The 16,065-nt window shown below is 42.1% G+C and overlaps 1 protein-coding gene across 2 annotated transcripts in view; it reads left to right on the top strand.

The window, feature by feature from the left end:
• The window catches only part of LOC113159477 (leucine zipper putative tumor suppressor 2 homolog), a 35,945-nt gene extending 19,897 nt beyond the window's left edge, over nt 1–16,048 (top strand). For both annotated transcript variants that reach the window (XM_026356199.1, XM_026356198.1), the window contains 7 exons: nt 8,777–9,427; nt 10,491–11,150; nt 11,283–11,405; nt 11,769–11,915; nt 12,220–12,735; nt 12,912–13,016; nt 13,123–16,048. In XM_026356199.1, coding sequence (XP_026211984.1) covers nt 8,810–9,427; nt 10,491–11,150; nt 11,283–11,405; nt 11,769–11,915; nt 12,220–12,735; nt 12,912–13,016; nt 13,123–13,305 — 2,352 coding nt within the window. In that variant the 5' untranslated portion in view covers nt 8,777–8,809 and the 3' untranslated portion in view covers nt 13,306–16,048. The remainder of the gene's footprint in view (nt 1–8,776; nt 9,428–10,490; nt 11,151–11,282; nt 11,406–11,768; nt 11,916–12,219; nt 12,736–12,911; nt 13,017–13,122) is intronic.
• The last annotated feature ends 17 nt before the right edge of the window (nt 16,049–16,065 follow it).

Here is a 16,065-nt window from a genome sequence, read left to right as displayed (position 1 = left end):
GTTATGGCCCCAAAGTGATGCATCAGCAGATATGTTTATAGTCAGAGTGGTTAGAAGCCTGTTCATTCACTCAACCCCTTGTAGTAGCTGTCTGTTTGACTGTGTCATGTTGAGGTTTCGTTTGAGAGCACGCTGGAAGAAGACTGTAATTACCCACTGGGTTTTGGGCTGACGCTCCACTCTATAAACACAACGTCTGTAAATGGGCAGGTGTCGAGAGGCAAACGTTGACGTAGAGTTTAACTTAAGGGGTGTGGTGGAGCTGACTAGGAGTGGAGACAGACATGAAGAAGATGTGACCTCATCTGATTTGAACAAAACAAATGAGGTAAACGTGTGTTACACGTTACACATGTGACCCTATGTTGACTCATGCTTCCTGTGTGTACATGTATGTACACTGACTGGCGAACTTCTGACAATCCAATGTAGAAGCTCTGCCACAAGTTTTTGTCTTTTAGAAATTATACTATATATGTTTATTATTATTGAGGTCATAGTGGGTGGTGGGAGTGAGAGTCTTTCTGTAATCTTTTGTCATCATCATTTATGTGAATAGGATGGGCTGAATTAATAACAAATAATAATAGTAAAATTACTAAGAGAATAAAAGTATGATGTGTACAAGTGAGTGTACAGTACTGACAGACGTAAGTAAAGGAGGTCCAAATGAATGTAGTTTGTTTGTTTTCTACTTTGGTTTTCCTTTCATGGCCTATGAATCTCATAACAAGTCTTACATTCACACGTTTCTTAAATGTCTACAGGGATCTATAACATTAAACCGTTGACATATTGTATAAAAACAGTTGTCAACAAGACCGACTGAACATGGTGACACAGCTCAACTGTTAAAGGGACAACTTCTGAACGATGAGTTCCCAGTTCTCAATTTTCTGGGACCTGTAGCATGGTTCCAGTAGCATTAAATACGCTGTGCATGCAAGAAAATAAAATATTCAATTTGTTTGGCTGATATTTGCTGAAGGATTGTTTTTATTTCTGCAGCTGTAGCACAGCCCCCCCAGTGAGGAGCAAATGCTGTTTTCCTTCACAGCAAAAGGCAAACTGAGTAAGGACTGTGTTTCTATATGTTACAGAGCAGTGACAAAATGTGGCCAACATCCTAAAATCTACATGGTGTAGGTACGATATTGAGTTAAAGCGGTACATGCCTTCATTTGGCAGCAAACGAACTACCCCGATAAGATTCAATAAAGAATTGAGAACTGGATTGAGATTCGATCGACATCCTGCTCTCTGCTCCATTATTTTCCAGTCAACTAAATTTCATGCCAGGTGTTTATGTAAAGCCCCCAGCTGAGAAACACGGCGAAACGCTGAAGGAGAGAGACTCAGAGAAAGAGGCAGAGGCAGAAACACAGGAGGCCAGAGAAACCGAGAGATGAGAAGCCAACCTAGCTTCTCTTCAGTTTGCTGAATGAGTGTTTTCCACGACAGTCTGTCTCCCCTCCACCTTTCTCGAGTTCACATGGGCACGGACAGTAGATCTGAATACGTCTGCACATGGGCATATTTTGCCATGTCATTTATTTTCCCAGATGAGTGGAACTGAATTATACATTGAGGCTGGCACAGTTAAACTCAGACGTTGCTGCTTATGTAATAGCTGCTGTGGAACTCATTTGCCTGGCTGTATTTAGTAGCACTGTGCGTTTGTGTGCGTGTGTGTGTGTGTGTGTGCGTGTGTGTGTGTGTGTGTGTGCGTGTGGGTGGCATTGTGCTATATTCTTCCTTAGCTGTGATTTTTACACAGAAGCCGCGACACCTTTGCTGAAATCTCTGAACCATTTATAATATTGTGTTGTAATTTTCCTCAGCGCAGCCTGGTAGTAACTAAACCGCAGTCACACAATCAGAAGCCCTGTCATTTCCCTGCCTCCCTTTTGGGTCACGTTGACAGTCAAAGTGTGAGATAACCAACCCTTTCTCTTTGCTCTCTGCCCTCTGTTATACTGAAACAATGGGCCCCCACTGTTCACACAGCCGAACCAGCAGGGGGGGGAGGAAGGGAACTTTAGGAGGGAAAGCTTTACTATTCTCTCCAACGTTTGCACAATGACAAGTCAGAACTGCCTGGATTTTCCAAAATATACTCCAGTAAACTCAGCAAAGATTTAAAACAATGACCTGCTCCTGCGCTGATAAGAAAATGTAGCTGTCCACGTCATTGATCCTGACAAACAGTAGCACACTGCACAGACTAATCCCCGTGTCTCTCCCACCGGCATTCATGGTATTTCCAGTGTCTGCAGGTCTGACCACTGACCGCTGCTGGATAACTATCAAGCGCCTGGAAAAACTCCTGGAAAATCCAGCATTTGGAGCAAACTAAGAATGTCAGCCATCTTCCCCTTTTTCACCCTTTTTCACATACTGTTACTTCACTGTCAAGTACTAAATCCTAGAATTCAATACCTTATCAGACTTATAATTATGCTTATCTAGTAAGTTTAAATATATCTATTTTAACTTTTTTTGTTTTAGCAAATAGTTGATTAAATAACATGTGACATCCTGTGATTTCGGTGAAACTGACAGTGGAGACTCCGGGAAGTAACTTCTCCACAATAATGTGCATGTGTTAAAGAAAAAGAATGATTTTGTGGAAAGTAAGGTACTGAAGACAGTATTTCTGTCAGTATCGGTACTGAAACTCTGCACCTGTACCAAAAACTGTCAGATGCCTAGCCTTAGAGGTTTTAAGGAATTGAAGGCATGATCGTACGCTTTGTCAGTTCTAAGGATTTCGCCTCGACAAAATGTGCATGCAAGCTTGTTTCAGTCAACCCATACTCGCTGTAGAGACGGGACCCATGAGTAAGTATATGACTGACAGTGTGAGTCCCCAAATTATCATAATGTTTTCACAAGGCTGTGTCACCAGTCTCATGGCACTGAGGTCTGCTGCATCCCATTTCAATAGGTTGTTGGCTGCTCTCGCTGTCAACCCCCACAGGGACCTTGTCAGCTTCTCTGTAGTTATATGTGTAGTGATGGAGAAAAAAAAATCTCGGCTTTCTTCACCCAACTACCAGCCGCCTAATACGTCCGAATTGAGGCCAGATGCTTTGAGATGCTAAAGAGACAACCTGCTTGCTGTCAGACAGTTAGACACACACAAAACTCACTCACTCTGTTCGCTCACTCCCCTCTTTTTTCCTACTTTCCCTTTCCACTCTTGCTGTCGCTCTATCTCATTACACCCCGTGCTTGAAAGCTGTGGGCCTCCGCTGCCATGGCAATGCCTCCAAACAGAGCGAGAAGCTAAGGTCTGCAACAGCAACAAGTTGGTTGTAAAAGAAGGGGAAGAAAAGAAGTGGACTAAGTGAGGATCTGTTGCCAATTACTCATGCACAGACTCACTTTTTAGAAAGTTTGTTTCACAGCAGAAAACCTGGTTTAATAGTCGGAGCCGGCAGCACTCGTGTACACTTAAACTCCCAATTTTTGTGAACCTACTGTGTTAACCACATTACGTTTCCAAAGAGGACAGTGTCTCTCTGGTTGGAATAAAATGATTTGGCATCAAGACAATGACTTAATGAGCACCGAGTAGGTTTTTATGCATTCAGCAATCTCAAAGTCACACACACTGAAGCCTTAAAGCCAAGCTATTTGGGGGTAGGTGACAGTGAGCGACCGCTCAGACAGACAGTCATTGTGTTGGAATGGAGGCATAATATAACCTCAGGTCTTCTGGCAAAACATTAAAAGACTTCTCTCGTTTTACAGTGGAGTCGACTGACTTCATTACAATACCATTTTCTTGCCTGTTTGAAGTTTTATTACGGAGTTGCAGCGAGTAGATACGTGACAAATAAATGGGAGAGTAGATTAGGTGCGGACTGATTGCCTTGCTGAGCTTTTGTGTGTGTCAGTGAGTGTCTGCCTTGCCTGTACTTGTGGATTTTCTTTTGTTAGCAGCCGGTGAGGATTACTGTGACTCACCTAGCCTGTTGAATTTCTCTCTCTACCTCAGTTTCACTGTCTGTCTTCCTCTCGCCATCCACTGGGATTACTGGTGTGAGGATTAATCAACGCCACCCAAGATCTGTATACCAAAGTGGAATATTTCTGCTGGTCTGAACAAGCTCTCAACTTTACACCACACTCTCTGAATATCCTACTTTATTTTGGACACTCAGCCATCAGTTTGTGTGTCTCCGACTACTGTTATCAGCCGAACTCTGCTGTGCAGTGACCACCCATCAAAGACCAAGAGATGTTAGACTAAGGCATTTTTTATAAATGGTTCTCATTATTGCTTGCATACTCATACTTTTTCCCGCATTGATACTATGCCTGCCCTGATCTCACTAGTTTATACTTTCCACCTGTTGCTCGGGTCTTCACACTGGCTTTGCCTTAAGTTAGTCACGCTGTAGTGTTGCTGTCAAGAGAGGGCAGATGAAAATCTAGCTGCATAGACCAGTGAGCAGGCAGTTGTTGTAAAAGGGGGATGGAAAGGGAAGGAGGAGAGCAGTGGAGCAATAACCCAGCACAGGAAGAAAGGAAGGGAGGAAAGGGATATGGGTGAAAATTAGCAACAGGAAAGGAGAATGAAAGTGGAGGAATGAGGTGAAGGATCCTAAAACATGTCACCTTTATCAAAGGTTAAAGCTGCATTAATCGTGAGTGTAATGTGGCATGTTTGTAGTGATGAACTTGCAGAGAAGCAGCACATGACTGCAGTTCATTCAGCTCATTCAGCTGATTGTTTTGGTTTTACTCTTCACTTGTCCTTGGTTCAGTCTCACCTCCAGCAGGCAGCTGTTTTTTAGAAATGGAGATCACAGTGCAGCTTAAACTGCAGCTCACGAGAAACGTGACTCTAAATAAACAAGTAAAAAAGTGTTTTGTACCAAAATTGGAGAAAATGATTTATTATTTTTGTTAAATTTAATCATTTACAGATGTTTGTTAAATAGTAATCTGCTGTTTTCCATGTATTACACCATTGGATCTTTACATCTTCTGTCAAAACAGACTTCTTCACACTTTTTGATAATCATTAGTTCCACACCTACATTTATGTGTCATATTTACTAACTAGTATAGGGGCATAGGTTACATTCACCCTGATTAGGAGGTTGCAGCTGTTAAGAAAGCAGATCAGTTTGTGTTAGTTTGGTAATGAAGTCAGTTTTTTTTTTTTTTTTAGTTTTTTGCATCACACTTTGATGGCTTGTTTATTATCCAAGTTTAAACAGCTTTCCACACAACTATCCTCAACAAACCTGCTGCCTTGAGTTTCAGTTTGACAGGACTGAGGGTATTTCACATTGTTTTGATTTCACAGTTACTGCTCATATCAAATAAAAGTCCTAACCAGCGCAACCATAGTTAAACGAACACAGTAGATTCAGCTGCCATTACTCTCTTATTTGGGTATGCAAGCAATAATGAGATGAAAAAAGAGATGGGAGAGAGAAAAGTCCCTCGTGTTCTCATAATTAATATGTTGAAGGTTTGGATAGAACAACATCTCCAATGTCTCCGCTCTGATTTTATCAGAGATCTCAAGGTTCAGACCCCAGTGCCAAATAATGGCCGAACAGGATTATAGATGCCTGGTTTTCTCAAGAGCTTAGACCTCTTTGGAGCCTCTTTTTGGACTACCTGGTATTGGAATTCCCCTAAACCTCTAGCCATCACCCCCACCCAGCCTGCCTTTGTGTCCTTGCCCTTAAACCCCCTTCTTTTTTCCTCTTTTTTCTTCTCCTTGCTTTTCTAACTCCATCCTGAGCCCAGTAGAGTCTCCGGAACAACTCGAAGGTTGTGAGTGATTGCAAGGGGTGATCTGCTGCTGTGGAATAATGGGCTTCCTTTCCTGGCGTTATTAAGAGACTTATCGTAACGGGATTAATTCCCCACTTCTGAATCTTCTGGTAGAGAGCTACCTGGGAACTTCTTTCGTCTGTCAGCTCTGCTGTTATCCATTCTAGGTAGTTGGTGCCATGTGGAGGGTAGACTATCACAACCACTGGTTTTATTTCCAGCTCCTGTTAGAAGTAGTAAGGCTGCCTTTAAGCCTTCCAGCATCATTTAATAGTTTTAGAGTGTCAGAATGTGGTGTAATGTGCCCCTAGTTTGACCCCATAATAGCAGGCTGCTCTGCCGGAGTTTATTTTTGAATGTTGAATCAAATGACTGACTGAGAGAAACGCCTCATGAAAGACTATCAGAATGATTTCAGGCACTTGAGATGTTTTCTATTTTTAGTGACGATGGATGTTTTTTCTCTGCCTGTCTTGTGCTGCTGACAGCAGAGGAGGATGTGTGTAATGAAAGGTGGAGGAAGCAGCGAGTGCGGATGGAAGGATGGTAAAAGTATTTTCACTTTGTCAAAGGAATGCAGCCAATAAATGGAGGAGTGAAGTGCCTCGGTAACTTTTAAAGAAATAACCGGAGAGCAACATCAGAGAGGGAAATTAGCTTTTGGGATTTGTTGCCCAAGTAGCCAGAACAAAACAGACCCCTTGGAGGTCACAGGAGTGGGAGGACAGAATGAGTTCAGCTCCCCTCCGCTCATCAGGGGGTCACAGGGTTAGCTAGTTGGGGTTGGGGAGGGGCGCAGTGATAGTTGCAAAGGGTTGTTAATTCTATTATTCTATTATCCCTACCAGAGAGGTCCTTGTCATGGCCAGGAGTGAAGAAAAGGAATGGGGATGGGTGGATGTAAGGTGAATGAAGGCTGTGAAGCATCACTACTTTGGCATGAGAAGTGATCACATACCACATATATCTTTATCTCTCTCTCTGAGTCATGTGTACTCATGAAGTCTGTCTCCTCTCTTCAACTCCCCCTCACTCCCTGTCACGTACTCACAGACATACTCACACTTAATATGGAGTCAAGTAGCAGGAGTTGAACCAACCTGCTGACTAAACATTAATAAACAGTTAGATAAAACCTGTTTTTTCCCTTAATTCCGATGTAGGATGAGACCTAAAATCATGATATATAATGATGATAACATATAATACGTATAATACATACATCTAGGATTCAGTATGCTTGAAGCAAATTAGCTCATACATAATGTCATCCACCTGCTTACAGTCTAACATGTTCATACCTGACCAAAATTCAAAGGCAAACAGGAATAATGGATAGTTTCAGGGATTCATGGTGTTGAACTTGGTGGTGGTTATTTAATAAAAAATGTCAGTAGTAGTTGTGGGAAAAGTGAAAAAGGAGAGTTCAGATACTGCCTTTGGATTTAAACCTCTCTTTCAAGCACGTTTTCAGATACTTTTTCAACCAAGTGCAACATTATGAACGTCTTAGTGGAGGGACTGTTTGCACCATTGTCTGAATTTCTTTGATTTTTTGGTTTTATATTCATTAATCCAGCTATCTGCAAATGTTACAGTCGCTCGCATTTTGCTTGTGTTAGACATTGTTAAAGCATGCCAAAGTATGTACTATATTACTGAGACTTTAGACTTCACATGACTGATGTTAACTTTGATATTGTGTGTCCAGACGTTTACGTACATGTACTGTGTGTCTTTCGGGTGTATGATTGTGTTAGTTCTAGCAGACTGTGTACAGCCATAGCTGGCATGGATTATTCCACTTGGCCAGACGGATTTGGATTTGGCACGACAAGCTCAGGATATGTGTCCCCTCTATGTCCCCCTGGGCAACTAACACTGATAATACTATCTGCAAATGGAAGAATGAATCTGCTTCTACTTTTTGTTAGTAATCTGTATCCATGTTTCGCTTCTAAAAATAGTGCAGCAACCAAGTGAGCCTCTTCTAAGATTTTTTTTTTATGTGTGTGAGTGTTGTGCACATGAAACAGTACAGTTACTAGATTTCTAACTGCTTTAGAAGTGATACACAGATGACAGCTTACCAAGTTCAGACAAGGACATTCAGGAAAATCACAGAACAGCTGCAGCTGCTGATGACCGTGACTCATTCTCTCTCCCTCTGTCTGTGTTGTTCTCAGTCTCTACTTAATCCATTCTCTTTTTTTCTCAACCTGCCTTGTTAATGACATTGCAATTAGTAGTGTTGTCAAAGGGGAAATAGACTGTATTTAATGAGGGATGAGGCTTTACTAGGAGGGGGGTCCGGGGAGCTGTTTCCCCAGGAGATGTGTTTCACATAAACTGCTGTAAAGTGGCTGCTGCTAATGAGTTTTGTGGCATCAGGCCTAAAACCAATAATTTGACTTTATCTTCCAAAGAGGATTGTTTTTAATCATAATAAGTTTGTACAGTGTGCGAAGTGTGTAAATATATCGCATTATAATATCGTTATGCACAGTTTGAATGTTGTAGTTAAGATTAGCTTGTCATTATAAACAATTTAATCATAATGTTGACATGATTAGCTCTGTAATTCAAAGATGACAGTAAAGCTCTTTACCCTACAAGATCCCTAGTATGGCTCATGTTTAATTTACAGCATAATACTTCAGTCAGAAAATTGTCTTGTTTCATTATGGACTTGCAAGAGATTTGCTAAAATATGAAATTAATTCATATTTATAAACATTTTGCATTATATATTAGTCACAAAAAGCAGAATAAATTATTTGGAAGAACTACATTACATTTAGTAGCTAAAGAGCCATAAAATTGCCCATGACATCTTTGCTATTTAGAAAGTTTTATGTCTTATAAATAGTGAATGGAAAACCTTGTATGAATAGATATTAACTCTTGGAGCATGTGTAATTGTTACATCTGGCATGAATTAAAGATTTTGTCCTTATTTGCTTTCTCTCATCAGAGTGTGTGGTGTGTCTGACGCCGTCAGGCTGCCATGGCTTTGGTTCAGGCACTACCTGTGACTGACCACCCCAATCCAGGTCTTGACAACCAGCAGTGCCGGCCACGATCATCTCATTCCCCCCCAGGCCCCTGCTCTGGCACTTGTGGGCCTTGTAGCCCTGGGACAGCCATGGGTTCTGTCAGCAGCCTCATATCGGGCCGGACGTACCAGGAGAGACATTGCCGGGCTGCCAGCGAATTCACTACCAAACTGCGGCGCTCCACACCAGCTACTAGCTGTTTCCGGCTCCAGGATAACACACTTCGCAGCGGAAGCTCTCTGGAGCAGCTGTTGGTCATCAGTAACCAAACACAGCCTCAGGCCCAGGTTCTGCCTCCGCCGCTGCCCACGAAGAAGCAGCCCCGGCCTGGTAACTCTGCTGGGGCAGGCGGCAGTGAACCGGTTGCTGGAGCAGTAGGTGGTGGCACTAATAAGAACTTTGGGTATGTGAGTGATGAGGTGGTGGTTGGAGACTGGAACGACAACCTCTTGGTGGCAGCTGCAAGCCCCTGCAGTGACTCAGAGGAACAAAGGGACAACAGGACTCTGAACGGCAACATTGGAGGGCCTCCTCCTAAACTGATCCCAGTGTCAGGACAGTTAGAGAAGGTAAGAGGAGTAGACTGCAGGGCAAGATCAATACATGAATCAGGCTGATACATATAGCTTTTTGCAGAAATGTCTCAATCAGTGTCCATGTTGGCTGAAAACAAGTAACAAGGACCTTCCAATCAAAAATGCCAGACTGGGCTTGAGGTGATAAGAAAAGTTTGTTCATCAGAGAGCATTTACAAAAAACTCTGCAAAATCTGTTTACATTTAGTTTTGTTTGAAAAACTACTTTTGACTTCTAAATATTGATAGTGGAATGGTGGGCCTTGAGCTATAGTAGTTTGCACTGTGTTTACACCGATAAATGCCAGAGCCTGACCTCAGTATTGCTAATATTATTGTCTGTAGCAACTAATTGCAGTAAAGAAAATGCCAAAGATGAGTTTACTGTCAAGCAGAGAGCACTGTTCTTGACCATTAAAATCACCATTGACAAAATCATAAAAGCCCACTCCACAAAATGGAGCTTATAAGTGGACTTGAGAAGCCATGAGCATTTCTGCAGAATGTGCAGACATGTTTTACAGCAGATTACCTCAGCTGTCTGATTGGCTATTTATTTCCATCGATCCAGAGAGAAGCTTAATCATGGGCCAGACAGGCTCAGATGGATCATTTGACAGCTACTCACCTCGTCCCCATCAATGTCAATGCTCGCTTACTTTCAGTGGCGTATTTACTGAACACTGAGGAACATCGTGAAGAAAAAATGCTTACTGAAGATGTCAGGAGCTTTCACCCCCTCTGCCTTTATCTTGTCTCGTCCTCCTCCCTCTTCTTTGTTTTTCTGTCCTGTAATCAGATTTGCTCTGTCCTCTCTTCTTTCACATTCTCTTTCTCTAGCCTGTCTCTGTATTTTACACGATAGGAAAATCATCAAGAAGCGTGCTTAATTAAGCCCGTGAATATCAATTAATCCAAATTAAATTAATGTGAGTCTTGAGGGGTGACCTGCTAGCATATCACTCACCCCTGTCTAATGAGTTTTATTCAGCTGTTTCTAATTAGCTCTGCTTAGCTAATCACTAATGCTGTTTTTTTTATAATTTGGTACTTTCAGAACATGGAGAAAGTGTTGATCCGTCCTACAGCATTCAAACCCGTCGTGCCCAAGAATCGCCACTCTGTGCAGTACTTGTCACCCCGGCCAGGGGGCAGTAGTATGTCCGAAAGCCAGGCCAGCCTCAACCTTGTGCTGCCTCTTGGAGGATCCAACACCAGCTGTGCAAATGGAAACAGAGGGAGCAGTAGTTCCAGCTCTGATGGGAATCGCAACTCCTACAGCGGATGCCGCAATGCTCGGAGCAGCCAGTCCTGCTCTATGTCAGATTCAGGGAGGAACTCCCTCTCCAGCCTTCCTACTCACAGTAGTACAGGCTACAGTTTGGCCCCCAGTGAGGGCTCCAGCTCTGGGTCTGGCTCTGGGGGTCAGCTAGAGCCTGTCACCAGCCTGGGCCGAAACACTTCAGGTGGGAGTGGCAGCCATGGTCACACTAACTCAGACAGTGGACGTTCCTCTTCTAGTAAGAGCACGGGCTCAGGTTCGATAAGCGGGCGTGGGCAGCCCCTGTCAGACAGTGGGTCATGTGGCCACTCACCGCCACCAGTGGAGGGTTATGAGGTGGTGGTGAAGGAGCTGGAAGAGAAGCTGAGGGAACGAGACCTGGAGCTCCAGCAGCTCCGGGAAAACCTGGATGAAAATGAAGCTGCTATTTGCCAGGTGAAGCATAAAGACATTAGCCACGGCACACCAACCAAACTTTACTTGAAAATGTCACACTGAATTCATATGCTGTCAGGTGAAGTGAAGAACCAACCTCTGATTTCTCACTTGTGTCTTTTGCTCTGAAAGGTGTATGAGGAGAAGCAGCGTCGCTGTGAAAGAGAAATGGAAGAGCTGAGACAGAGCTGTGCCACCAAGATGAAGCAGACTGCTCAGAAGGCTCAGAGAGCACAGCAGGTGCTACAGTTACAGGTATGTTAAGTATTTAAAAACATTTACACAGATAGAGACTCGCATGGGTGAAAACAGCGAAGGAGTTATATCCCAAAATACAACTCATCTGTATGGAAGAACATTTCCTGGTGTCACAGTCAAAAAGTGGAGCTTAACTTTGTATGATCAGTCTTGTCATAGGGGTTGACATCCTGTTTTCTACATATATAATGTATAAAACAGGACTCTGCTCCAAATCTTGAACTTTCTGTTCAAACTATTCCTCATCTCCTGGTTTAGACATAGAGTCTGGAGATTCTCTTTTTGGTATGTGGGTGTCTTATTTTAGATCTGCAGATCTGTTCTGGTATGAAAAAAATCTGCATACCCGTGTGTTGTCAGGTATTTCAACTACAACAAGAGAAGAAGAAGCTGCAGGAGGACTACTCCTCTCTGCTACAGGACAGAGAGACCCTGGAAAGGAGGTGTGCCACCATCCAGAGGGAGCAGACGCAACTGGGCCCACGCCTTGAAGAAACAAAGTGGGAGGTGGGTGAGAGTTTGGCATGGGTGAGGTATTGCATTGGGGATGCCGTAGTGGTTAAACGGGCCAACATGTCTGTTTTAGTCACACAGGGGACTGTGCTGCATGTCGTTGACTCGCTAATAAAAATATAAAATGAGACTAAAAGAGAGGTGTTAAGTCAGAGGTGACACCTAGTAGGTTTAAATTAAGCTCATAAGCTTATAAGCTGGAACAAATGTAGCAAATCCTAAAAGTCATTTTTAATCTGCCCTGAGAGATAATTTGTTTCATTTCCACCTCTCTAACTCCTTTGTCTTGTTCCCTCAGGTGTGTCAGAAGTCCGGTGAGATCTCACTCCTGAAGCAGCAGCTGAAGGAGATCCAGTCGGAGCTCAGCCAGAAGGCTGGAGACATTGTTGTCCTGAAGGCCCAGCTAAGAGAGGCCCGATCTGAACTGCAAGCCAGCCAGGTTCGAACTCAGGAGGCCCAGACGGCCCTGCGTACACGATCCCTGGAGCTGGAAGTCTGCGAGAACGAACTCCAGAGGCGCAAGAGCGAAGCTGAGCTGCTCCGGGAGAAAGTGGGCCGCATGGATGAGGAAATAGCCCGGCTCCGTGACAATCTGTCCTGTCACAGTGGACTCCCCCTACCTGGAAGTGTAACCATGAAGGCTCAGTGCATGAGCCTGTCCCTGCAGCAGGGTAGAGGTATGGCAGGAAGGGGCGGTCCCAGTCCCTCTGTGTACCGTGAAGGGGAAGACTCTCATCTTGTCTGGGGAGGAGAGAGTGATGAAGCCAAGGCACAGAGACAGAATGCAGAAACAGTGTTGGGACTCAGACAACAGGTACACATTGTCTTCCTGCACATTTCTTAGTCATAGGGGCTAGAGTCAAATATTCAGATGTGTTTTCATTGGATAGGTATTAAGGTAGTAAGTCATACTACTTTAACTTAAGTACAGGAACTAAAAAACAATTAAGCAGTACAGTTTCTGATATCTTCTCTACCTCTTTTTCTCAGATGGACCGTCTGAAGGCTGAGCTCATGTATGAGAGGAGGACTAGTGAGGAGCAACTTTCACGGTTTGAGAAAGAGAGGAGGGTGTGGCAGGAGGAGAAGGAAAAGGTTCGGATTTTTTTATTAATTGTTAACTTTGACTTTTAATTTTTTTTTTTTTCATACCCTCCATAACTACCTTTTGCATTTACTTACTATACTTCTCTCCACTCAGGTGATCTGCTACCAGAAACAGCTTCAGCAGAACTACATCCAGATGTATCGGCGAAACCGGGATCTCGAACGAGTGATGAGGGAGCTGAGTCTGGAGCTGGAGAACAGGGAAATTGAAGAATATGAGGTCCACAGTGGCAGCAACGATATCCACTTTGAAGAAATCACAGCCACTGAAATCTAAACACACACTCTTTGAGTAATATGTGCACGGAAACACACCGGAACACAGCTCACAAAGGACCCAAGATGTAAACCAAACATTGAACTCCAGGCCAAATACTGCACTATCTTACACATGGCTTTACCCGGACCACCGAGCGAGCACTCACCACTCGTCACTGTCAAAAAGGAGATCTCCCAAAGGTGCATTTTTACTTTCTGCAAACAGAGATGTACTCCAATAAATCAATAAATCCTTAGAAGTGTTCTCCCTAACACTTTTAATGGGTGTTGGGGGGCCAGCTCTACAAACTACAAATCCAGCACAAAGACTTTTTTCCTTCTGGGAGAGAAAAATCAGTGAAATAAGTGTTTGTTTCTTAGACTGCGTTCAAATCAGGGTATTGAAAATTGATGGGAACTAAGCAAAAAATGTTAGCACATGCACAGAGATCTCTACTGGTAATAGGCAAGGTTAAACATCTGGCCACCATCATGCATGTGGTAATGCATTTTGACAATAATCCCATTACACATCAACACCACCACTGCTGGCTATTTAATCATGACCTGCACACATTGGTTCTTAAAGTTATGGTTAAAGGAAAACTAACAGCAATATAAATATTTGCATTTTATTGTGTTCAGAGGATCACAAGTCCACTTAGTTTTACAAAAAGGGTGAGGTGTTTTCCTCGGCACTGTGTATTTGAAAAGGAATGTATGGTGACTGTTATCACTCTAGAGAAATGCAGTACAAATCACTGGCAATGAAAGAATCTGCTCAAGGGAAACATGTTTTTATTTTGCACAACTTTCCTGCTCTCTTTTGTTTGGGATACAACTGCTTTTATTGATTTGAAATTTGGCTCTCGGTTTGCTTATATGTCCACATCCTATTCTGTCATTTCACAAACCACAGTAGACACGAGACACCTACCGTTCAAAGGAAGACCACCAACAGTCATGTACTCAATGCTCTGACATAAATATTTACATTTTACATTATGTAGCACTAGGAAGCAGAGTGTAGCATGGAAGATATCAGCAGGCTGCTGCTGAGACTCCTTTTACTCTGCCTTTGTCTCTCTGTCTGCTCTCTTTCCATCTCTGCTTCTTACTCAACTATTTTTATAAGGGTGAAAAGCAGCGGTTGGTATGAGGAGACTAAAAATAGAGCATATTTTTTTAGTTTGTTCATGACTTCACTGAGAGATTTAAGGCCGTGTTTGAACAATAGGCATACCTATTCAGACTTTCTGTTTATTCTCCTTCATTCCCATTATTGCTCTTTATTTAGCTTTTGGCAGCCTAAAGCCAAATAACACTCGTAAAGTCTTCCTAGTCTCCCCTAGACTATAATCTTCACTGACTGCTATACAGGTAGTGAGAGTGGCATGTCTGCATGTCTTAGTTATATCAGATTTCAGGAGACGCTTTTTCCGATAGCAGCAAGATGATCATTTGTAAATGCAGTAGTTCCTGTGCTGAATGTCCTCAAACAGGTTGGCTATTAAAGTCCAAAATATAAACCAGTAAGAAGCATGTTAACATTTGAAGCTGTGGGTTTTTCTCAGTATATGCAGAGCCGTGTATAACACTGAGCATTCAGAAAAAAGTAATGGGCTGACAAATTTTACAAATAGTCTTTATCAAGGAATAATAGTTATATGGTATTCTAAATAATGGAGGAGATGTTGTATATTTTTTATATATAGCACCTGAAGATATTTTGTTGTAGTAATGCTATAAGTGTGGGTTTTATATATATATATATATATATAAAACATACAGACATTTTAAATGATAGATCAATTACAATAGGAGCTGGCAGCATAGATGGAGCGCACATAATACTGCATGAAATCTGTTTACAGTATATACTCTACACAAATACACACGTTCTGATGACCAAACTTTGCAGCTGATAAAGCTGGGACCTTTTTTCTTTTTTTTTTTTTTTTTGGGCTCTGTTTTCACTTGTTGTCTCTCCATTTTAAATGATCTGTCACTTGATTGTCAGTATCATCATTTCACACTGATCCATGTGTTCATTGTTGGGTTTTATGCACGCCATTTGTTTATGAATGCATGACTTCCTCGTTAAGGTGAGGTCAGAGCTATTTCAAACCAACAAAGTGTTATGTTTTTTATACCTGGCAATTGGATTGAATCCCTTTCAGAAAATCTGATCAGTATATTTGTCAGTAGGTTGCATGATGTTACCACATTAACTGTGGATTAAGAGATATTGTAGAATATTGAAAGTCTGAAAGTGACTCTCAATGAAACAAATTGGGTTTTTTCCAACTATATTTACTTTGATAACCAGACCTAGACTGTTGGTCACCACAGGTTCAGATTAAAAACAGGCTGAGATGTTGCAAATCAAAACAAATCCCTCACTGAAAGTACTATGTTCATCCGAGACATCATTTTTTTCTCATATATCAGTTATATTCCTTGTTGCATAACCATTTTCTGTGTAAATATGTAAAACACTAAATAGTATAACAGAGTGACATTGTCTTTTATTTAGACAAAAATATCTATTTCCAATGTAGCCACTGTGACTAGACCAAAGCAAACTTAACACATTTCTTTTCTGTGGCATTCTTCTCTTCCCTTTGTGTGCATTTTTTAATGTTTAATTATGTTGTGTGCTCATTAATTCATAAAGTATGTAGTTGTATGTATATTTTTATGTGTACATTTCTTGTACAAATGACTGTTTTTAATTAAAGAACAAGTTGTCACACCTTTAACTTGACTTTTAATTTCC

Source organism: Anabas testudineus, chromosome 15 (genome assembly GCF_900324465.2).
Source record: "Anabas testudineus chromosome 15, fAnaTes1.2, whole genome shotgun sequence".
In the NCBI taxonomy this organism is placed as follows: Eukaryota; Metazoa; Chordata; class Actinopteri; order Anabantiformes; family Anabantidae; genus Anabas; species Anabas testudineus.
The sequence above is the reverse complement of the archived record's forward strand: the minus strand, read 5'-3'. Positions and strand labels throughout refer to the sequence as shown.